Below are 25,728 nucleotides of genomic sequence, written 5' to 3' on the forward strand. Positions count from 1 at the left end.
AAACCGCCCAGACAAGAGCCAGGCATTCACGATCTGTAATCAAATAGTAGTGCTTTGCTGTTGTGAGGAGGCGGCTAGCGTAGGCGATAACACGATCTTGACCCTGTTGGCGCTGGGCTAAGACTGCTCCGATACCGTGACCACTGGCATCAGTATGCATCTCTGTAGGAGAGGACAGGTCAAAGTGGGCCAGTATAGGTGGCGTGGTGAGAATGTTAGTGAGGTGGGCAAAGGTGGCAGTTTGAGCGGGGCCCCACGTGAACGGCACGTCCTTCTTCAGAAGAACAGTAAGTGGTCGGGCAATCGTTGTGAAGTCTTTAACGAAACGTCAGAAGTAGGAGCAGAATCCTACAAAGCTTCAGATGTCTTTGACAGACTGAGGTACAGGAAAAGACGTGACAGCACGAATTTTGTCCGGGTCTGGTTGAATACCGGAAGCGTCGACGAGGTGGCCCAGCACTGTAATCTGGCGATGACTGAAGTGACACTTCGATCAATTTAGTTGGAGTCCAGCCTCACGGAAGACTTGAAGAACAGCTGATAAGTGCTCAAGGTGTGTCTCAAATGTAGGTGAAAATACGAGAACATAATCTAAGTAGCAGAGACATGTTGACCATTTGAACCCTTGAAGCAAAGAGTCCATCATACATTCGAATGTTGCTGAGGCGTTGCATCGACCGAATGGCATAACTTTGATATAGCCCCTTCAGTCACGAATTATGATCGACTGTCGATAAAAGTGTTGAATTTGCATAATTTTGTGCCAAGGTGCTGAATACTTCATAGAAAGCAAGTTAAGGGGGGATGAGAATGACTCTACATTTTGTAGAGACCCATCATAATTATGTAGTAATTAAATATTCATTTATTGTAGTCAGTCAAGCTTTGTTTCTTCATTAAAAATATTGAATCAGCCGTTTGAATGACATGCACTGGTTATTTATTGAGGGTAAGCATTACAACAAGGGGAAAAAATATATTTCGCAATTAAGTGAGACCTTGTTAAACCGTAGTTGGCCGGAGCTCAGAAAAAGTACGTACTGAACGGTAGTACTGTTTAACCAAAATAGCATGAGATCGCCCACTTACTTGTCGAAAATGAAACTCAGAGAGAGTGCGATGAAAGGGGGAAAAAACATGTAGTATTTATTCACTTCGCGCGACAAAAGTGTTATTTTCGTTAGATGCCGCAGCAGCCTAGCACGACGATAGCGGCCTAAAACCTACTGAAGCTGCGTGCCAGCTTTTCAGCCAGCCCCCTATTCTCGGCAAACACTCGCATGGCAGATTCCTCATTAGCGTTACGTATTCTCCGTGCACGCGTACAGTGGTGCTGCAGAAGTCCCAGGGCGCCTTTCTCATTGCTGAGTGCCGGAGTTTGGAATACTTTTTGTTTGGAATAGAGTTACGTTATCGCACCCCTGTTCTCGTTGCAACGATTGCTTTCATGAGGCTGACGTAACGCGCAGTTTCTGCCACTTTTGGGCCTGAATCGCACAGGCTTTCGCTTTCTGTGTCCTCATCACTGTCGCTAGTTGACACGTCGGCAACAACAGAGGCAACGAGGGTGAAAAGTCGAACCTCGTAGCCAACATCGATTCCGGTCGCAGCAGTGCTGCCGAGCAACTCTTTCGTATTCCAAATGCCACACACCGTAGTCAACAGCAGATCCCTGTCGCGTGCCAGCACCGGCTTCGTGTCACGTTCGATAGCACAGATGATGTCTAATTTTTCTTCTATGCTGAGCACCCGGCATCTTTCTTATGCGAGCTTTGGCATGACGCGAGTCCTCGCTAGCTTGACGCCACAATGCTCTCTGGCATGGCATCGAAATGATGTTGATGTCAATGTGGCTTCACGGGCAAACGCACAGGGCGCTTAGAAGCCGTTGTTCTGATCTCTGAAGCTTGTTGTTCTGCAGGGCCGCCCGATGGAGGCGATGCACCGCAGTGTTTGCGCGATGAAAAGTGGAAACGCTACGTTTTAACTGATGCGTACGCACTAAGCTGGTACGGCTTATGCGGATACAAAACGCATTATGTTCAATGGCCGCTGAGTCAGGGATTTGACTTTACTACTTTTAAAACGAAACTACTGTTTAAGCGGGTACGGTTTAACGAGGTTTTACTGTACTACCGAAACGCCCCACTTCAGACGCCCCTTCAAATAAGGTAGCGCCTTCACCAAAGCGGTCATCTGAAGTGACACATTTCACTCAGAAGTGAAATGGCTGTACTTGAAGAAAGCAGAATGTTCAATTTACTAAAAGCATAGTGTTCCTTGTCTATTGCTTGCAATCACTGCAAAGTAATGACAAAAATAAGTGCGTCCGCAAATGTGTACGCTGTTGCTGAAGGGGATAGACCATGAGGTGGGACGAATGCGGTCTTCTCTTGGTCCTTTTCATCCACCGAAATTCGTCAAACCCGCCGTGGCTGCTTAGTAGCTATGGTGTTGGGCTACTATGCAGGAGGTCGCAGGATTGAATCCCTGCCACTGCGGCCACATTTCGATAGGGGCGAAATGCGAAAACACCTGTGTACTTAGATTTAGGTGCACGTTAAAGAACCCCAGGTGGTCCAAATTTCCGGAGTCCCTGACTACTGTGTGCCTCATAATCAGAAAGTGGTTTTGGCACGTAAAACCCCATGATTTAATTTTTTTTAGAAATTTGCCAATAATCAGACCGAAGGTCTATTGATGAAAAGTAGTTGACACAATCGAGGGCATCGTCAATGCGAGGCAAGGGGTAGACGTCTTCCCTGGTAATGCGGTTTAGATGACGATAATCTACGCAGAAACGCCATGTGCCATATTTCTTTTTAACAAGCACCATGGGCAACGCCCAAGGGCTTGACGAAGGTTCAACAACGCCTTTGGCAAGTTTCTTGTTCACTTCATCTTGAATAACCTTACGCTCTGAAGCAGATACTCGATATGGCCGGTGATGAATAGGAGTGGCATCACCAGTATTTATGTGATGCTTAACAATTGAAGTCTGGCCCAATTGGTGATTGTTGAGGTCGAAGATGTCGGGGTAGGAAACCAAAAGGTGACACAGAGCTGCTGCTTGTTCAGGCAATAGGTCCGTAGCAATCCTGGGCCGAAATGTTGCATCCAGGCAAACAGCATCCTGTGGACATGGTGAAGAATCTGAGCAAACGCCTACTGAAAACGTTGTGACGTGGTCATCTCCTATAGCACGCAGCATTGCAACTGATATGCCATAGGGTAGAACTTCCTTTGTCAGGCCAAAATTGACGACGGGTAGGGGAGGCATGTCCGGTTATCGACGATGGTGAGGATGGAGGGGGACATAGTGATATTGCGTATCAGAAGCACTCCAGGAAGAGGTGTGGCAACGTAATCACCATCGGGCACAGGGAAAGATGATAGCAAATCTACGAAAGTCAAGGCTTTGGCAGCAGGCGGACGAAGGCGGTCGTGCTAAATTTGTTCGACAGTTCAGCACGAATATGCTTGAGTAGAGGAAGTTCGAGGCAAAGGGTACCGGCAGAACAGTCGATCAAAGCTGAATGCGCCGTAAGAAAGTCGAGACCGAGGATTAGGTCATGGGGACAGTTGGTCAGCACTGTAAAAAGAACAGAAAGGTGACGGTCGGCAATGCTTATACGGGAAGTACACCTTCCAGTAACGTCAACAGGGCTACCATCGGCCACGTGTACGGCTCATGTACAGTCAAACCTGGATATAATGAAATTGAAAAAAATTCGTAATTTTTCGTTATATTCAGGTTTTCGTTAGATGCAATTTCGGTTTTAGACTGGTAAGGATCATGCCAAAATGAAATAAAAATTCGACAGCTATCAATTGAAATGAACTCGCCATTCAAAGAATTTATTTAATAGAGAAAAACTGCGTAATTATTGCTTGCTGTTTTTGCCCGATCGCAGCCACTACTCGGCGCTCCAAAGAAACTAAGGCATCCAGGGCTGCTTCATCGTCCTGCGAGCCGACGAAACGGTGCAAAACGTCCACCGCGTCCATCAGTTCCCTCGCGGTAGGCGCCGCACAAGACGTGTCAGGCTCTGACGGACCATCACCTTCAAGGCTATCTTTAACTGTTTCCACAAGTGCCGCATCAGTCATCTCTTCCGTCGACACGGCACCATTGTCTATGAACAAAAAATCGCACAGTTCAACACCGTCGGGCACCCCACCGTTCATGCGTAGTTCATCCCACGCTTCTGCGACCTCGGGTGGGCTTGAAGGTTCGTCTTCAGGGACTGTAGCTTGAATGGCCTGATTTACCTGAGCCTTGGCAAAGCAATTGGCAACCACTTGTGATCTGACCTCTTGCCACGATGCAGCAAGCGTTTGGATTGCTTGGTAGATATCCACTTTTGTCGGCCGTTCAAGGCGGATGTCCAGGAGCATCTTCTGTATCAATCGACAGCGGTAGCAGCATTTAAAGCTGTTAATCTCTTTGTCTAAGGGTTGTATGAGAGAAATGCAGTTAGGTGGCAAATACTGCAGCTCGACGTTCGAAAGCTGTAGGCCTTCCACATGGTGCGCGGAGCAGTTGTCAAGCAGCAAACAAATGCTGCGGCCATGTCGTTTGACATTTTGGTTGAGCTCCTTCAGCCAGTCGGAAAAAATTGCCCGCAACATCGAAGCTTTGGAGTTTGCCACATATTTTACTGGCATCCGCCTTGTTCCTTTAAAACATCTAGGCCGGGCATTGCGGCCAATAACCAATGGGATTCGCTTGTCGCTGCCATCAGTGTTGGCGCAAAGCAAAACCGTCATGCGGAGTTTACTTTGCTTTCCACCGCAGCACTCTTCTCCCTTCATTGACAACGTGCGGCTCGGTAACATTTGATAAAACAGGGCCGTCTCATCAGCAATATAAATGTCGGCAGCTTCATAGCGACTGAAAATGCCGGGAAGCTTCTCGGCCACCCATGAGGCAGCAGCATCGCTGTCTGCGGAGGCAGACTCGCCAGATATCACCTTTCCGACGACACCGTGCCGGCTTTTAAATCCTTGTAGCCAGCCGTTACTCGCTTTGAAGTCGTCGTGGCCCAGGATGAAAGCAAAATCTATGACTTTCTGCTGCAAAATCGCGCCACTTATGGGCACGTTTTGTGCTCGTCTGTCCAAAAGCCATGCAAACACGGCGTTGTCCACATCAGCATAGGTCGACGTCTTCATTCTTTTCTTCTTGGCACTTGTGCCCGACTCCATCGCAGTGCGGATGCTTTGTTCTGCAGCAAGAATGGTTGACAGGGAGCTGGCTGGTATATTGAAGCGGGCAGCGACATCCTTCTTTTTTTCGCCGGCGGTAACCGCATTCAGAATCGAGAGCTTATCTTCAAGTGACAAAACTTTGCGTTTCTTCACAGTGGAACTCATCGCAACGAACCGACACCGTAAACACACACCTGCACATGCACATCAACACGCTGACGAAGAAGGCTTATCATAAGTGTGCCGCAAGACACCGCAATGAATTTGTCATAGTAGTGCCACCTAGTGTCAAGCTACAAAATGAAAGCTTAAAGGTTGCTACGCTTGCCACGGAGCAGCGCTCAAAATCATCATCATCACCGAGATTTGCTTGTTTGCTGCGATTGCAAGTGTTCTGCTCGCAGTCTACTTTACCTATCGATATAAAAACTTACTTAAACAATATTCATTAAAGTTGCGCACTGCGCGGTCGAATTTTGGGCAAAACATTACAAGATACAGCTCGATGATCTGTGCTACGAATTCATTACATCAAGGTCAACCGCCGCAACGCGTTCATTACATGGAGGTCGCCTGTACATGGGCTTCAATGGGGGATGTGTCGGGAAATTGAAAAATTTCGTAAAATCCAGGAATTCGTTACATAGAGGTTCGTTACATAGAGGTTCAACTGTAGTAGCAGGTGTGAGAACCTTCCTCAGTCGATGACGGAGGTTACAACTCATTATGGATACCTGGGCTACAGTATCTATTAACGCCGTCAAAGGGACACCGTCGACATGAGCACCAAGTAAGTTCTGGTTCATTGGGAGCATCAATGGAGGATTTCGACACAACGAAGATAATACAGCAATATTATATTAGGTTATAGTAGCTATGTACAGCTGGCATCTGCGATTCCTTTGGGTCTCGAGTGTCCCCTTGATTGGCTCAGTAGTGTGCGGCTGGTGTAAGTACCAAAATCAAATGAATTCTTTATGACTTTAAGCTCTTTCCCCAAATTGCCTGTCGCCTTCTTTCGAAAAGAGGGTGCATCAATGACTCGCTGAATTTTTCCATACAGCACAAAGGGATCTACTCAAGGTACCATGTCATTCACTGTAAAAATCCTGAAAGGACTGCCAGAATGATGTCACCATTTGTAGTTGCGAAATGTATTACTGAAAAACTAGGCCCCGGTTAGAAGATCACGAAAATGTCCAGCGGTGATCTCTTGCTCGAAGTCCATCACAAACATCAGTCCCAGAAGTTGTCCGAACTTGAACTTGGAAACACTCCAAGCCTGCACCGTTCTCTGAACAGCACACGAGGAGTGATATCCGAATAAGACTTCTTCTAGGTTTGACCCAAACTGAGCTCCTTGAGAGAAGGAAGGAACAACACGTTACGAATGTCCCAACAAATTAAAACCCAACGAGACAAGGAAATCCACTGCGGTGTGTCAGATCTGCCTTTCTGTTGTCCTTGTTCAGCTTGCACCAGAACAAAATAAGACCCAACTAAACACCTCATCTTGGCTTTCTCCATCAGCGCACTACCTGAATACATTGAAACAGGCTATCTGAAAATCCATGTAATACCCCTGTCACACCGGGAGCAGACTAAAGTGCACTTTGAGCGCGCTGACGTGCTGTTTTGGCAACGCGAGAAATCTTTTCAAATTGGTGCATGCAATGGCGATTGGGAGCATATATTTGTTAACTTAAGAATGCACGCATAAAAAGGGTTTGTTATTGCCAGGGACAGCATTTACAAACAAGCTATGGCAGCGACGGTGACTTGACCAGTACCAGTCCAAATGACGCGTTCGGCCCCATTACTTGGCGTGGTCATAAACAGCCCGAAAGCGAGAGTAGTTTTCTGCAGTTTTTTTTTTGCAGTGTGGCACATTTTATTACCTTGTAAAGTTAGCCATTTAAACTCAAATGGTATTAAAAGTTACTCCTGACTGCTTTCAATATTACTTTACTTATTTTTTACTCATTGCTAACGAGGCTACACACTTTGCTGCTGCGAAGTTTGTTCACCGAACACACTCACCGACAAGTGTGCTCTGCAGCAGGTGTCACAAAGCTTTAACGTGTGGAAGCCTGCGAATGACACTAGCGGTGAAGTGCACTCGCTCAAAGTGCGCTTAAGTTTGCCTGTGTGACAGGGGTCTTAGACCTTACATACTAAACCCACGCTGCTGCTTCAAATGCAAGCTTTTTGGCCACGGCTCTCGGAGCTGCGAAGGCTGCCTCAGCTGTGCGAAATGTGCTTTGCAAGAACATCCTGCCAACAACTGCGATTGCACACCTCACTGCGCAAATTGCAATTAGTCGGCACCCGGCATACTCTGGGTCTCGTCCATCATGGAAAAAGGAAGAGCAGGTCATAACCCTCAAAGTGAAGGGGAACATTTCTTCTAACTTTTTCCCTACCATGGGGAAAATAGGTGTCTTTTGTATGTTATGCCATATTTTTAAATTTTTTTTCAGTGCTCCATGTTTAAGCATTCTTTTGCCTACACACACGTCACCAGACGTGTGTTTACTGCTTATCACGATGACGTGCCTTCCTACAGAACAATAGTAGCCCAACTTAATTGTTATAATGGACAACATGGCATGGGAGCATTGTAATAAGTGGTTTATTTTGCCGTAGAACACATACAAGTATAAGTTTAGGGTGCATCGGCTGCTCATCGTTATATCCAATATATATTGCTAAAAGCAGTACCACTACAAGTGGATTTGACTGTACTTTCGTGCAATGTTTGTTTTATTTTGACAAATGAGTTTGTTTTATTGTGAATCTCATTGAATTGAAGCTTATTGCATGTAGTTTTTCAGCTGCACTGTAATTTCAAAAGGAAGAAAGATGTGCAATTCTGACCATATTGTCATCCTGCAGGTGCAGTCACCCAGTGGGAATTTCACATCGGAGCAGCCGGCTAAAGTCGAGAAACAAAACTCTGGTATGGTGTTGCTTGAAAGCGGCTGCTAATGTGCAAGCATGTCTCAGCATTGTTGACCACTTTGCTGTGTCACTTAGTGCTTGGTGCTATCTTGGTGTGTTGTGTGCTAACGTTGATCACTGCATTTAGGCTCGGCAGGTCTGGTAAACCAGCTTGTCGCAGATGCCATTCTGTGTGGGGCATCGCTTACACGTTCATCCTTGTATCCCCGTTTGGATGATAATAAGTGCAGAGTTCTGTGGATTGGGGCAGGACCTTTGAGGTTCACAAGAACATAATGAAAGCCTATGTTTATTCCTCATTGCGAAAAGTTATTTACAGCGAGCAATATTCTTATTATGCAACAGTATATCCCAAAGTTATAGTGTACTATACAGTGAAATTTTTATTTAGAGAACTTCAGGGTACCACAGCTAATTGTTTACTTGGAAAGGTCGTTACAGTGAAATGTAATGTTAACCAATGTTAACCATTCTGCCCATCAATGCCTCACTTGTCACTGTGTGAGCTATCCACGAAAATGTCACTGTTTGCTCTTGGCCTGCGATGTTGCTATTTTCCATAGATTTTGCCGTCATGCACCACGGTATAGTGATAGTAAGAGTGGCACGTGCAAAAGATACTGACCCCAAGAAAGCCACTGCCAGAGAGGAAGCTCCATGTTGCCTCCAAAGTGCAATGTTTCCTTTTCATTGTTTGTCTTCGCGTTCCTTGCTGTGTACTGTCTCGCTTGAGGCAGACACCCCAAGCGTAAGTGGATGTAAACGACACTGTCTGGAAATTGCGACCGTGTGGCATCCCAGTTCGCACGGAGGTTCGCACACATAGCTGGTACGGCTGCAGAAAGAAGAGTGAAAGAAGATGCACCTCCGTTGCTACGTGACGCTTGTCTGGGTGGAGCATGAGCTCACAAAACTTGATGCATTGTCGCCTCGGCAACAGAAGAAAAGAAGTCCCCTCTCGTGCTTTTCTCCTGCAGTCCCGTCTCAGGTTTTTTGAACCCATGCGCCGTGGTATCCAGTTTCTGCACCTTCTCGTCTGCTGGATTACCGTTCCGAATGCCCTGAACAATTCATGGAAATGTAAGAATCTCCACATTTCGGAATATTAGTTAGTAGTACTCGGGCGTTAACACGACATGGAAACTGAATAACGGTCGTTATTCTGAAAAGTTAAATATACAGAAGTTCTTAGTAATGCAATTTTTTAAAATGAACAATATAAGAAGTCGGGAGGCGATTTATAAAAACTTGGTTAATGTGATGTTTGTAGTAATGAGGCTTTACTCTAGAATCTTCGCGTAGTGGCGTGACTGGGCCGTTCCACCTGACGTGTTTTGTGTCGCCAGTAGTGGCAGCGCTGTAGGCGCTAGCTATTGAAAGTGTATCGTGAAGTGTGTCGTGGTGAAGGGGCGTCATGCACTGGCTCACGAGCGGTTGCTGGATTGCTAAAGCGGTCATGTTTTCTCTGCGTGGGCCTAACGTTTATTTTGTGTGGATTTCTTGGTCACTCATGATGAATGAACCGTCAATTTCAAAAGTTTGAAAAATAGTCTGAACGGTGATAAAAAAAAATTGGAAAGATAGTTATTTGCTCAAAGTTTGAGTAGATTGTAGGCTACATTGTAGGTTACTGAGTGTAGAGAAAAATATTAGGAGTGTTCGAAGTTTATTGAAATGGACCCTCTTCTTAGAATGAAAGGATCCCTTCTATCTGAAATAATTGTACCAAAAAAAGCAGCTATGCATTGCACAACGTGCACAAACTCTCTAATCACATAGCATGATTCAAAATGGAGTTCGCCAACCACAGAGCATACCTGCCAACCCTCCCGATTCGCCCGGGAGACTCCCGATTCTTTACTGAACTTTCCGATTGTACGATCACTGTCTTATATCCCGAAAAGTGGTCTCCGTTCGCGCAATAATGGTATTTACGAAACTGGCACCGCGGAATATACAGCCACATCGTAATCGTCAGCATCACCAATGGCTGCACTAGCACCATTGGTATCATCGACTAAGCAGCCGACTATGGTGCTTAGTAAGCCGACCAAAGCCAGAGCCAATGTAGCTCTTGCATTTCATGCATGCCTTCCTCCATGGTGCATCTTGTTGCTGCTGCTTGTGTGCATGATTAGTGTTGGCTAGGCTGTGTATGTGCGGTGCACTGTGTAAAGTTAGAATCCTCGTTTGCTTGATGCCATGGCACTATCAAAGCCCAAGACAAGGTATTTGCAGAAGTTCTTGCGATCTTATACTTCTGAATTTCCGTGCTTTTTGACATCAAGAAAAGGAAAACATTTTGCATATTGTACAACGTGTGGATGCGGCATCAGCATGTCTCGCAGTGTCAAAGGCGACTTGAACCTGCGTGTTTGTACGGCGAAGCATCAAAGCTATGTTCACACTGCTTAGCAGCAAGGAAAGATAGTGAACTTTCTCCGGAACAAGTGCTACGACAGTGTTATATGTGTGGAGTATCTGTTTATGGGATTCCTCGTCGGAACACAACCTACCTCTAGTGTCAGCGACTACGTTGGGCCTCTTCTACGGAAAATATTTCCGAAATGCGATGAAACGAAGCGCTATGGATGTGGACACAATTCTGAAACGCAACTCTGAAGAATGCGGAGGTGGCCAACCTGAAACTTATTTCGCAGGCATCGCTCTTGAGTCTTCGTTTCTTTATTCAGAGTTTTCCTCAGCTGCTGCCCCAAGATTCCACTGAATCTGCTGAAGACGCTTTGGATACTCTCGAAGCTGAGTGTGCCACACTACAGGCACTCCAGAAGACATTCTGAATGAAGAAAGGTGGGACGTGCAGTGGTCTGTGGTTGGAAAAATGAAAAACACTGATGGAAAACGTGTTTGGCTGTGTTGCTAAGGTGATGTTGGATTTACTCGTGATACCGCATAGCAACGCAGAGTGTGAGGCTTTTAGCACGGCGCGAAAAACTAGGACTGCATTCCGCTCATCAACGTGCAACACAACCCTCCAACACCTGCTGCTAGTGAAGGGACCACATGCTAGTCTGGCCCACATTTTGAGCAAAGCTACCCTGACGAATTTTTGAAGTGAGCAAAGTCTGCTGCTGCAAGGGCCTGCAAAAGGACTCATCGAACAGTGCCTGAAGGTTTGAACGAACCCCCCCCCCCCCCCCCCCCCGTTGGCGCGAATAAAGTCTCCCGATTTTTGATCTCGCCAGGTTGGCAGGTATGACATAGTCAGTGGTGAGCGGCTTCTTAGCCATGTGAGGATTTGTTTCCCATTGTCTTTTTCGTTTAAGACCAGCGGGCACCTTGAATAATGAAAACTTCTTTGTAGTTTCACTTTGCACATATCCTGTGTTGCAACTGGGCACATAGCAGTGATCGAGCCGTTGCTTGGAACTTATTGATTAGTGCGAAATATTTGCATGCTTGTTCACCGCAGTTAAAAGAAAACCAAATATGCTGGAAACGCAATCAGTCGTGCCAGCCAAATGCAACAAATGTGCTCGCAGAAACTAGGCGCATTCAACAGTAAGTGACAGGAGTAATGAGCACGTCCTTGCATGATGTGCGATAAGGAGCCCTGCATGTCAATCGGCACACTGCCCATGTATTCTAATGCATGTGTGGTGGCCCGGCCCATGCTAACGCTAGCGAAAGCCCGGTCAAGTGACGTACTGAGGACAGGCTGCCCGGGCCTGGCGGACAAATTGGCCAATTTGTGAAGCAGGTTCCTTTGTTAAAGGTTCAGACGGTATCCAATTGAGGACAAAGCCATTTGTTTCAAAAAACACCAACTTTTAATAATACTAGAACGAGGATAAAAAACCGTAAAATAAACACTCAAAGACACATCACAGCAAGAAACGCACTTAGGGCTAGGGTGGTATTAACAGTACACGAGTTCGGGCTGACCACGACTGTGAGGGCGCATAGTAGTCTTGATGTGGAGAAGTGGAGACAAGATGACGAGAGAAGTGGTGTCGGTCTCCCCAAGGGTCGGGGTTTGGACCGTTGACCGGGCGACCAGAGTGCGGCAGCTCTGGCTTGGAGAGGGAAGGCAGGCGGCTTGGCGGCACGAGCAGATGGCGGTGGCGTTCTGGCCAGGCCGCTGGGCGTAGAACTCGGGCCCGTAGCCCGACTGCTCTCGTTCTGCCCACGGGCACAGAAGCTTGCCAGCCTTGGGTAGCAGTTCACGATTGGGTAGAGTGGCGATGCACAGGAACGGGTTGGCAGGATGCCCCAGTCCGGTGAAGTCCTGGTGGCTCGGGCCTGGAACCTGACGGCCTGTTTTCAACTTCTGGTTCGGTGGCCGACCTTCTCCTGGCGTCGCTTCCTGGAACTCCCCCCGCCCCCCTTCTGCCAGCACGCCTTGCTTTTCTGCCGCTCTGGCTGATTCGTCGTTTGCTCATTGGCTGCTTGAACCTCCATGGTTTCTTCCGATTGGATTGGCCTTTTTTGTTTGAGTTTCTTTTCTTGCACTGCGTGTTCACATGCGGGAGGCTTTTCAAAGTTGTTGTTTTCCATCCAGCTCGGAATTTGCCTCAGCGCACCCTAAATTGAAATTTCGCTTCCAACAGTCACTAGAATTTAACTTCTCTCTCAAATGCAACAAATTTTATTAAAATCAGTTCCGGGGTTATCTCAGAAAAACGTTTTTGCGTTTTACATTTATTTGAATAGGCCATGTCGGAGTTTGGCCCGAGCTAAAGCTTCCTCTTAAGATGGGTCGCTTTTGGCGTGCCACCCCTGCTTTGGAAAATTGAATGGGCCTGGGGCTCTCGCTAATGGCACACTCAGGAACAGCAGTGCCGTGTGTTGTGATTTTGCTGCTCTGGTCACCAGTCGTAATCTTTTTCCGCGGGGACTGTACCTACCTCCAATCTGCTAACAGTGCGCGAGTGTGTGCCCAGAGATACTTCCACGGGCACACACATGTTGTCGGGGAGATTACATGCTGTGTGCTTGAACTGAGCAGCGGCGTGAGAGGCACTTAAGCTCGCTGATACTGCCGGTGTGCCAGTGGAAGGCGTGAATGGTATCTCCGGCCATCGGCTCGAGCGTTGTTAACACATATGAGGTCTGTCAATGAAGTGTTTGGCAATGTGGACTTTGCAGACTACATAGTGCTGACAACTGCACCATGAATTGCGGTGCTGTCGTAGACGGTAGTTGGTGATGACCACGCAGTGGAAGATGACGATCGTGAGGAAGAGGGAGCACCAATGCAACCTTTGTTATCGCAAGTGATGGAAGGACTGAATCACGCATGGCTGCTGAGTTTTGAAGAGGATGAGAGGAAGATGCTTTCCGACACATTTGAGCTCTTAAATATAAGCTTACAGCAATCACTTTCAGAGAAAAAAAGCATAAAATATTCATGGATTTTTTTCTTATGTAAAAGGTTATGGTTTCAGAGGTGCTCCTACATCTTTTCCCATTCAGATGTAGCCTTCTGTGTATCAGCCTCGTTTGTCTGAATTCAATTTAGCTCATATTCAGTGAGCATCCCCGGGAAATTCGAATTAACAAGCTTTTACTGTAGGTGTCCCACAGTGAGACACGATAGTATGACAGGGTCTGTCTATTGCGTTGCTTGATGACGCATGCATGTGGTTGCCTCTTTATTATGAGCGTTGCAAGCCAGGAAAAGAAGCTCAGCAATATGCAATACAGAAACTACCCAAAAATGAGAGTGCAGGTGGCGTGGAGTCTAGCGAAAACAATCTTTTGATCACCTGCTAAGTGATTGACAAGACTAACATGGATAAGTTCTTTTTTCTGAGTATCTAATAGAGGTAGACAAGTTATATTTTATTCCTTGTTATAATGCTCCAAAACTATTACCTTTTTATCATCAGTGGTTGACTACAAGTGACAGAACTATAATGAGTTGCTATGTCATGGAGCTTGTACTAGGATGTTCCGGTGGAATCTCAAATCGTGTCCTACATCTAGCTTAATTTCTCTATCATTAAAGCTCTGTTCTGGATAATACTGATGCCTTAGACGTTCTGAAGCATTGTTCCATCAGTTTAGCTTGACTAAGTATTAGCCTTTACTGTCCCTGCAAAAGCAAGCCCGCAGCATGAGATGAAGCCATAAATGAAGGAGAAACCAGCCAGCAGCTTCTTGCTCACCACACCTGTATGGATGCGGCTTGTGTTTCAATACATTATGTGCCACTACTGTTGTGAGCAGTGCCTTCAATTGTGGCACATCGAAGTGATCTTAAAGAGAGAGCAAAGGCAAATATTAAGTCATGCTAAAGTGATAGACTAATGCTCAAGAACGTCTAAGGCATCAGTATTACTGTGAACAGAGATTTAATAATCAAGAAATTGAGGTAAATTCAGGACACTATTTGCGACTCCCCTACGGCATTCAGCTACTAGCACAAGGACGCTCGTTATTATAATTCTGTCACGAACACTTAACCATTTGTAATAAGATAATTGCATTACATAATAAAACAGAAGAAAATGTTACCTGTTTAGTTCTATTTGATTTTTAGAAGAAAGAACTCATTGATCTTGCCCTTGACAACAACACGGGCATTCGAAAGGTTTCCTTTTCGCTCGACACAGGCACTGCCGGCACTTTCACGTTTCAGTAGACTCACTATCATGTAGCGCTGCACTGGTTTTTTTGCTGGCTTGCTAAAATCACACAAACTGCAAATAGCAGAGAATGCCACATCCATGTAATTTGGGGGATGCCCGAACGGTCCATGCCACTTGGCCAAGAGCAGCTGCCACGGTGAATCCACCACTCTGTCTTGGTTTGGTTTCACCACGGCTGCACAGTTCCATTTCGTGCAACAAACTAGCGCCATCTGTTGGGTGCCGTTTATTTATTTTATTTATTTATTAGATACCTGCATCGCCCATGCGGGCATTACAGCAGGGGTGATTACATTTCACAGGAAGGAACAAGTAATCACAGACATAAAGCGCGATAAAATGCATCATTGTTTTCAATACTAACAATGCCAGGTGAAAGAGCATTCCATTCTCTTATAGACCGACCAAAAAAGAATACCTAGAGACGTCACCCCTGAAAGGAAACTCGCGGACTTTCAGCGCATGGTCACGTCTCAACGACGTATAAGTAGGCGACTTAATATATCTTTCTCTCTCAATCCCTGTTTTTGAATAATAAGCAGCGTGAAAAAATCTCAACCTCAGATTTTTTCGCCGGTCTTTTAATGCTTGCCACGATAATTTAATTTTACTTCTGTCATACTTATTTTTCTACTATAGTTATTAAGAACAAACCTAGCTGCTCTATTCTGCACAATGCTGTTCCGTGAGATCAGCTGTGTACGGATCCCAACAAATACAACTGTAGTCAAGTAAACTACGAACATAAGCGAAATACAATTGCTCTTGTAATTTATTCGGTATCTGACTAAAGTTACGGCGGAGGAATTGCAATGAACGTATTGCCTTATTCTTAATATGCGTAATGTACCTGTCCCATCTTAAGTCAGACGTCATTAAAATTCCTAAATATTTGTATTCGTCAAGCTTCTTTAATGCCATATTACTCAAGGTATAAGTGCATGACTGAAACGCATGCTTCCTTGAAAAGGTGACGTGAGCACATTTTTCAACATTTAGTGACATTTCCCACGTATTGCACTATGTTCCTATAAGGTCTAAATCAGTCTGTAATAATGAAATGTCATTTGCGTTATCTCTATAAATGACTCAGTCATCCTATAAATGACACAGTCATGACACAGTCAATGACTATAAATGACACAGTCATCCGCAAACATTCTAAATGAAGACATAAGCTCACTTTCAATATCATTAATAAAGAGTAGAAATAAAAGGGGACCTAAAACTGATCCCTGAGGTACACCTGAGGTAACTGGAACATATACAGAAGAAAAACCGTTGAGCACCACAGGCTGCTCTCTTGCACGAAGATATTCGGCAATCCAAGCTACGACACTGTTGTCCAATTTGTAGGCCCTAAGTTTTGAGATGAGAAGATCATGTGCAACAACATCAAAGGCTTTTTTGAAATCTAGAAATATGCAGTAAATTATTTTGGTTTTGTCTATTGCCGAGGCCAGATCATGAAAGAATTCTACTAACTGTGTAGAGCATGAAAAACCTTGTCAAAAACCATGTTGACTAGAGCTTATAATATTGTGCTTAACTAAATGCGACATGATTGAAGTATAAATTATGTGTTCCATTAGCTTGCATGTGATACTTGTTAAAGATACCGGTCTGTAGTTCTCAACGGAAGTTGAGAACTACAGACCGTTGAGAACTGCAGACTTCTCGATCTGCCTTTGTGAATGGGTACAACCCGTGCCAGCTTCCAATCACGCGGTAAACAAGACTCGGATAAACACTTTGTAAATAACCGAGAAAAGTAAAAACACAATATTCCAGAACAGTTTTTAAGAATCGCTGCTGGAATATCATCAGGGCCACAAGCAATCGCCGGCTTCATCTCTTGCAGTAGTTTACGCAAACCTTCTACACCAAATATAACCTCAGGCATTTGTTTAATGTCTTTGGCAGATCACATTAAGAGTGCAAGAACGCTTTGGTCTAAACACTGACAAGAAAAAATTACTAAAAAGCTTCACTTTGTCTTCATCAGCATCAGTTATGGTTTCAGAGCTCTTTAAGGGGGGATGGAATTGTTTTCTTTAGCGTTACACCTAACAAATCTCCAGAACTCTCTGGAATTTTTGAGCAACTTCACCCCAAGGTTTTCGAAATAAGTATGCTTGGCCTGCTCCGCAAGATTGTGAAAGATTTTTTCAAACATTTAAGTTCTAACCAAGTATTCTGGGACGTCGCTCTCCGAAACTTGAGATAAGCTCTCCTAATTTTTTGTATTACTGTGTGCAGCTGATGTATAAACCAGGGCTTATCCTTTGACCATTTAGATGAGATAACATGAGTAGGAACAAATGTATCGCGCAATTCAAACAGCTTTTCTTTAAACAGCTTTCATAACTCTTAATGCTCACTTCATCAACTAATGCATCAAAGATAGGAAAATATGACTAAAACGCCGAAATTATAGCCCCAAAATCAGCCCTCTTATACACGTAAATCTTTCTTGTTTCCTTCTTCGGCACGTACACATATTGAACGTTTATATCAGCAATAAAAACACAATGGTCACTTAAGCCGGGAAGTACATTCACATTTGTTAAAATGTTCGGGACATTACATAAGAGCAAATCAAGTATGTGACCTGTGCCGTCACTTCGTGATGCATCACGAATGTACTGTTGAAACGTAAAATCACAGACGAGATCCAAAAATGCAGAATACGCATGGCCAGTGACCGACGCTACAGGGTCATCGCACGACCAGTCTATACCCGGAAGATTAAAATCTCCCCCTAGTATTATGATATCGTTTTCAAGCATATCAAGGAAAGCAGACAGCTGAAGAAACTGGTCGTATGATGATCCGGGAGGACGGTAATATGATCCAATAACTAGACTTTTCCCATTAGATAGCCTCACTTTGCAAAAAACAGACTCAAGATCGGCTGTAGAACCTTCCAGTGGTACACGCGATAAGCTTGAGCTAAAAAGAATAAATACCCCTCCCCCTCTTGCTCCTTGATCACCTCTGAAACAATGATAGCCATCTGGAAAAACTTCAGAATTTAAGACGCTCGAGTCCAACCGTGACTCGGTGCCAATAACTATTGACGGCTCAACTGATCTAAGAAGGATATGGAAAGAATCGACTTTATTTCTTATGCTCCTGCAGTTTATCACCAAAACGCTGAGCATTTCCTTTATGTTAGTCACTGGTGATGGTCACATCTGCTTCACTTTGTTGGTCACGCTATCAATCTGATAGCGTTTGTTGTCGATGTGCAAGGTATCAAACTTTAGTACTGCTTTTATACCTTCCTGCCAATTCTGTTTTGCAAAATTCCATAAGCTTCTTCTTTTATCCCTCACCACGCGTGAAAAAATCTTTGGAAATGCTATAGTTCATGCCCTTTAACTTGCGTGCATTATTTAACACTTGGCATTTTTTGAAGGAGGAAAACTTCACTATAATTGGGCGTGCTTTATCTGCTCGATAAGTTCCTATCCTGTGAGCACGCTCAATTGCAACAGCATTAAGTTCCAGTTTAGTGCGGCACAGGTTTGAGACAAGTTCACTTAATTTAGTTGCATTTTCGCCAATATCACTATCTTGAAAACCATAAAAAAGTAGATTATCCCGCCTTTGACGATTCTCAATATCGTCAATTCTTGAACCAAAAGGCGACAATGTTGCCTGATTCTGACGCTGCTGTGCCTCAACGTTAGCCAGTGAAGAACGAATATCATCCACTCCTGTGATTGTGTCTTCTAATGACACAATACGTGCCTTCAGTTCTTCTATTTCAGCAGAGAACTTGTTCTACATTGCTGACAGCTTTTTCAATATTGTGTTTTGGCCTTCAAGTATTCGTTCAAACTGTGCAGTATCAGGCCCTGGGTTCAGCTCTATATCGCTTCCGCACAGCAGCAAAATCAGTAAATAGAAAGCGGAACACCTCCAAACAACAAACTGATGTCGTACGAGCACCCTGCATGACTTCAAAGAAACACTGCTTTGAACACAAGAAAAACAGAGTTTGGGGTGGAACCGGCAAAGTAATGCTAACAATGATCGAAGAATAGTGCCTGCGACTAACCTGCGAAAGCAGTAAACAATATATAAGGGTTGATGCCATGTTGCCGGTTCCACGCCCCGTCGTCGTAGTGCCGCTTTGAGACTTTTGTAGCTGAAGGATACCGCCAGCGTTTCCCGGGCACACAGTTGCCATTCGTGAAGTGGGAAGAAGTCAGATTCTGCGAGCGCCGGGCACGTCTGTTGGTCCCAGAGCCACGTAAAAGGCAATCCATCGCAGTTCACTTCCAGTCGGGCTTCGCCGCCTATGTACGCTGATGCTGAAGTGCAGCGTGACACAAAAACGTTCATGAGGCCAATCTGCGAAAGCAGTAAACAATATATAAGCGTTGATGCCATGTCGCCGGTTCCACGCCCACGTTTTACCAGAGATCCACGTTTTAGTCAGAGACGGCAGTAACGGGAGGTGATGGCGCATGCATTGTCACCACTCGGGATTTGAATTTCACTAAAGGTATGCAGACCCTTCAGATGCGATTTTATCCTAAACATAAGTCTTTCTTACCACGAAACAAGCGCTGCGAGGTTTCTGGAATGGTGTTTTAACAGTCCATACAGACTTAGTATTTGCCTTTAGCATCCCTTTCAGGCCAAAAGTGTTAGCCACATGAGATAACAGCAACAACAAGAAAAAAAAAATAGGAGCCGAATGAGACACCACTCTTGACTTTAGGGCAATCAGAAGGGCAAGCAATTTTTTGCTATTATAGACTATCTGAATCTCTTGTGGGATGTAAAAGCGAAAGCAAATAAAATTGAGAAAGAATGAGTGAAATTGTGGATTGTATGTCATGGATTGTTACCCGTGCATTCTCTGTTGCACATATTTTATCATTTGGTACATCATTCTTGCAAGGTCTGATTGGTTGATCTCCATGGATTTCTTTCAGTGAAATAGAGTTGACAGTCGCCATTTGTCTGCCTCTGTCTTCTTTAGTATTGCTGTTTCAGCTTGTGTCCTCTGCTAGCTTCCAGAGAACCTCCAGAATGTTTAAGGGACCAAAGTAATCCTGGTGGGCAACCCTGGGAGCCGACAGAGAGGCCGGGACTACGTAGCTCAAGAACTCAGCGAACAGAGCTATTGGATTTGGACTTGAGCCACAAATAACCACTAATGAGCCCATTAGTAAAATGTCAAGGACAGTTTCATTTTGATGTTCTGAAAGAAAGCTACATGCTGGTGCTATCACTTTACCAGGCTCAAAAACCAAAGGTAGTCGCTAAGAGCATTGGTCTGTCATATGTCCTACAAGATGTTATCTTGGCCACTTCCCAAAGTTCTCCCAAAGTGGACCTTTCCATTTGCATACAAGAGGCGCACACTGGATATCTGTTGGGTGAAAGGAAAGAAAAAGCTGTTAATTCTTCCCTTGATGGCAAGAAGGATAGTGCCTGAATGGTGGGAAATTGTAATCTTGGCTGTTGCTTATTTTCTTTTTCGATAAATTTGGGACCATAAACAATGGCAGGGATAAGGAGCATGTCTGATGAAGTTACATTTTTTGCAAGTGTAACATGGTACGGCAGCCTGTTCAGTGAGCTCTTCCGTACCGTGACATATCGCAGATGACAGAGGCAGTGGCATTAGAGACAAAGGGCCAGCCTGCAGGAATTGGAATTCCACCGTGATCGTTCAAGGCTCTTATGCACAGTGAGTAACCTCTTGCAAAAGTGAATGTTTTGTTTCTTCATATTGGTAATTTATCCAGCATGGTGGCACAGTTGCCAGTGGCGCTGTGCTGTCAAGCACTGCATCACACGTTGGTTCCCGCTTGTCGTGGCTGCATCTTAATGAGTGCACATGAAGGTATTTGTGTAATTGAGCTGCACGTGTGCTTTTTCTCTACCATTTACAGGGGTAGTCGTCACCAGAATATGTAGCGTTACAGCCAATGACAAAAATGCTCATCGAATGAAACTTTCTTCTGTTATTCAAGTTGTCGAGAGCTGGGATCAAAAAGCCTTTACACGGGCTTTACTAGGAGCACGACTCAGCACAAGTGGCAGGGACACGCAAATACAGCACAGCAAGAATACACTTATGCAAACAAAATAAATTGTGCACAGATGAGCAAAAAATAAAGAATCGCAGATATGCTTTGAGGGTGCAGATCCAATAGAAGCATATATATGACACAGAGCGTCTACATTGAAGGCGGGCGAGGAGTGCACTACATTGCTATAAACACGAGATATCAGCAATAAGTCTACACTATGTAAAAAATAAAAATTACATGGACCGAATCAGCCTGTATAAACAAAAAAGTGCATCAAGCATTAGTTCAACAATAGCAACAATGGCGTTTGTACTTGTCTGTTCCATGTGTCTGTGCCCAACATTTGTTTGCCAGTCAACATGATAGACCAACTAGCCCTACAATCAGCACCTTTGAAATAGCATAAAGAAGTGGTAAAGCAGTAATAAACAAAATAATACAGCTGCACACAAAACACAGTAAAGTGCTGCAACTGATATTTTTACGTCAGTTGATTCAAGTGAAACAACAAAAGGAAATGCAGAATTTAGTTCCCACAGTTAGTGCGCGTGCATGGAATATCCCACACCTGAATGAGGCGAGTGTTATAAGTATGGCCCAAAATGGCCAACAGTGTGAACCGGTAATAGGTACATCTTTAATGTTGTTTCTATTTGCAATTTTTGACACCAGGTGGTGGCACTTGTGAATGCTAATGCCATTGTGTGTAGTTGTCATTCTTTACTTTGTTTTTTCTGGTGGAGGGGGGGCTCAAATGCTTGCATTGGAAACCTGGCTGTATGTGCACTGCATTTCTGTGAAACAGTTTTTGCCTGCTGTGTGAAAAGGTTGAAAGAGCCCCTCATCGGGCCCCACCAGAAAATTTTGCTTACACTAATTCTAAAGCACCATCCAGGGAAGATTCTTCTGCAAGAATGTTTAGAAAGCATTCATTAGCAGCCAAGACATAAGTGAATGAAATGTTCGGAGGCCATTACTGGGAGAGCCACAATTTTTACGCAATGCCTCGCAGACCTTGCCTACAAGAAAGTGGGACCCTGTGCCCAATGCCACTGCCACAGGGCGTAGAGCTTGAATGACTGAACACCCACTGTTACGATGACTCAGCCCTTCTCTGAATAGATGCACATATGTTGCAAAGTTTTTTTGCTAAGAAAATCAACTATGGGCAATCTTCTTGATCCCACACCACACTTTATCAGGCACCACACTTCATTAAAGGGGGACGCGGCAATTGAGGTGGTCAAATTGTGAAAATTTATTTTCTGATTTATATTTTTTCCCGATCCACGGACCTTTATTTACCTTGTGGTAAAATATTGTAACAAAATATGTGATAGAAATCGAGAAAACAGCACTTTCGTAGAGTGCTACCATCAAAAATAGCAAAAAAATCGGGCTTCGGAAGGCCCCGTCGCACCGCGGATCGCCCGGCTATCCATTGACACAGCGCCGCCATCTTGGTATTATCGTAAAGAGGAGAGATCGGAGCTAAAGATAGCGGGAGCGATGCATTTCTCCACCGAAAAATAAACCACCAAATGCAAGCGCAAAAACGGCAAACCCGGCATTGCGATTGGGTGTAGCAGTCACGTGGGGCACAGGGCGTGCTCCTATTGGCTGTTGTAGATTTAAATTGCTGACGAACCTCTTGTGCGCATTTGCACAGCAGCGACCGGAGCGTGCTGATCAACGCGACTGATGATCGTGGCAGCTTACGCATGTTTTCTGCGTTGAGCCCCAAAGGAATGAAGTCCTGAACAGCCCACGTGTACGGAAGACCACGAAAGGCATAGAAAAGTGGATGAAAACTACTCGTGGAAGCGGATACCGCCAAGCTTGCCGACGAGGCACGACTCGCGTCTGTGGGTGACTGGGAAAGCGCACCTATGGGCAGTGCTGACGACGTGACCACAGAACACCTATGCGACCGTGAGCAATGATGAAGGCACAACCGCGAGTGATGGTGAAAACGCGACCGCAAGCGATGGTGAAGGGGTGTGCGTGAGTGACGGTGAAGGCGCGAGCGACAGTGACATTACGTCCGCTAGCAATGGTGTGGGCACGTCCGCGAGCGATAGTGAAGACACAACCGTGAGTGATGGTGAAGGCGCAACCGCGAGCGATGGTGAAGGCGCGAGCGACGGTGAAGGCGCGACCACGTGCAACGGTGAAGGGGCAACCACGAGCGATGGTGTCGGTATGTCTGCGTGTGGTCGTGACGGCAACGCGACATCGGCGAAGCAGAAGTTTTTGCATCAAATATTCAACTGCGAATTTCAGCTCCAACTCCACTAATAAAGAGATTGCGCAACGAGAGACAAGAGCGGACGTTTTGAATGCGCTTTCACCTGCGTCTGCACGACAGATGGATACATGGTGACCAAAAAGGCAACTACGGCGCATGAAACTGCTGCAAGAACGCAAAAAAAATACCTCAAAATGTAAAGAAAATGTGGCCCCACAGGCAAAGGACCACATTCCAGGCGGTTTTTAGGTGCTTAAAATAAAGATTTAAATGTTTACAACAAATGAAACATCGAGCTCTGTTTTCTCAGCTTTCATTTTTTGTGCAGTTGCTTTCAGTCTTCCCAGTGGCATTTCACAATGAATGAAGACAAAATCATTCTGTCTTTTGCAGTTCGATCCTGAAACATTGATGAGTGCAATAAAGCTGTCCATTTTAACTGCACCTCATAAAAAAATTTATGATCGGTTTTTTGCAAAAGTTGTTAGACAATATGCACAGGAGAGCTAAAAAAATATTTTTACGCTCATTTTGGCATATAAAATATAAACCAATAGCTTTATTGCACAGAATGGGCCTTTGTGAACATGCAGACGTGAAAATCTTGGCTAACTTATGTGTAATTAATTAATTAGTTAATTTGGGAATGATCATTACAGGCTGTCAGTTGTGTAACTCGAAAACTATAATAGATAGCACAAAACTAATTTCAGTTATGATATCAGCATAACAAATCACACCTGCATGCCAAATTTAACCAATTTATTCCCACTAATTAAAACAAAGGTTTTCATTGCCACGTCCCCCCTTAAAGGGCACACACACGGCTCTCATCTATCTGTCTATCTATCTATCCGTCATCCATAAGCATGCACAAGAGTGCGAGACTTGGACTTCGATCTCCCTGCCCAGTGGCCTAGTACTGGGGAGGGAGGGTGGTGTGGGGGTGGCCTGGGTGCCAGATGCAGGGTGAAAAGCGGTGTTATATATGCCTGAAGACCCCCTCTCTTTCCACTGGCGTGTAAATGGTAGCGGAACGTTTCATGTGCGGGGCGTTCGTGCAGTGAGCTCATGTACTACCATGTTTTTGTGTCTGGAGGTTTGGGACAGTTGGAGGAATGGGACAACTTGTGTATCTCTCCTACAGTTAGTTCAAACACGTTCAGCGACTACTCACGAGATGGCGTTTGCGTACCGAGAGCCTGGGTGTAATGGTGGACGTCTTCTGTGGATCGATTTTTCTGAGACTAGAAATCTCCTTTTTCACGTGTCAAAAGCAAGTATCTGCTGTCTCACTTGCACCTCTCTCCAATTTAAACCGTTCTGCGTAGGCTTATACCGATTTGTCTCCAAAAACACACATCAACCTCGTACTTCAAGCAATAACGTATTTAGGCCTAATAAGAAAATGTTTGCCATTGAATGTTTCTTTTTTTACTTTGGGCGGCGTAGCTTGGGAGGAATGGGACACTGTCCCATTCCTCCCAACAGTAAGGCTGGTGCTTTGTCTAGCGAATCAGCTTCATGGTTGAGCCGCATTATCTCCGAAAGCTGTCATCTGTTTATTTCATATTTTATACTCATAATTATATGGTGCTGTGAAAATTATATTAAATAACAGACACGCTGACTACATGACATATCTTGTTGACATGCTAAACGAAAGGGGCATTATAAAATGCGATCTTGCTCCACTTAAAAAGCTTAGATTACTCCGCAGATTTGTGAGCAGCTCGGCATAATTGCGTGAGTAGTGACACGTGTACTTGTCTTTATCGGGTGACACGTTTTGCCGCCTAACAAATGTTATCGCACAGCGCGCGACACACCTGCATGTATCCGAAGTTTCTGGAAAGTTATCGATGCTGTCTGTTGTTGCCGAACCTTGTGTTATCTGATTTCATCGTTTCACACGAATGGTGTAGAACTTTGTAGAAGGCATGCGAGTCCCAACGATTAGTCTGGAACATTCGATGACTGCTGTATAAAAGCCGACGCGCTTGACCCGCTAATCAGATTTTCGACGATTGACGAGCGTGTTTGCCGCTATCGTTGTGCTATAAGTGTAGCCTGTTTTGTGGGCACAGGTTCGCCCAATAAAAGTTAGTTTTGTTGTTCACAGTATTGCTACTGTGTTATTCGTCACCACCACGTGACATCTGGTGGAGGTGCTTTACGTTCGTGTACCGGATGCCCCCGACAAGCCGTAATTCAAGCCCGGACCGCAATGACAACACCAACGCCATCCCGGAACATCGAGCAAGCCGCCGTCTTCAACAGCTGCCCCCGGAGCACGGACTTCTACCTGAGACCAAGAAGATTGTGGCCAAGGCAACTCCAATGGCAGCCCCAGCATCCCCAATCGTGCTGCAGCAGCCCAGGGAACCACCGACGTTCCGCAGTTCCACATTGGAGGATCCGGAAAGCTGGCTGGAAACATATGAAAAGGCCGCTACGTTTAACAGCTGGGCAAGCGACGACAAGCTGCGACATGTTTATTTTGCATTGGAGGACGCCGCCAGGACGTGGTTCGAGAATCGAGAAGCCACCTTGACGACGTGGGACCTGTTCCGAAGCGGCTTTCTGCAAACATTTACAAGCGTCGTGCGAAAAGAGCGAGCCCAAGCTCTACTGG

General features: G+C 45.1%; 1 protein-coding gene across 1 annotated transcript in view; it reads left to right on the plus strand.

Moving 5' to 3' along the window:
• LOC126529734 (uncharacterized) overlaps positions 1 to 25,728 on the plus strand; it is a 184,109-nt gene that overhangs the window by 71,888 nt on the left and 86,493 nt on the right. Inside the window, exons 4-5 of the mRNA XM_055069954.2 lie at positions 8,107 to 8,170; positions 20,415 to 20,499. Coding sequence (XP_054925929.1) covers positions 8,107 to 8,170; positions 20,415 to 20,499 — 149 coding nt within the window. The remainder of the gene's footprint in view (positions 1 to 8,106; positions 8,171 to 20,414; positions 20,500 to 25,728) is intronic.

The sequence above is a fragment of the Dermacentor andersoni genome, chromosome 9, assembly GCF_023375885.2.
Source record: "Dermacentor andersoni chromosome 9, qqDerAnde1_hic_scaffold, whole genome shotgun sequence".
Taxonomy (NCBI): Eukaryota; Metazoa; Arthropoda; class Arachnida; order Ixodida; family Ixodidae; genus Dermacentor; species Dermacentor andersoni.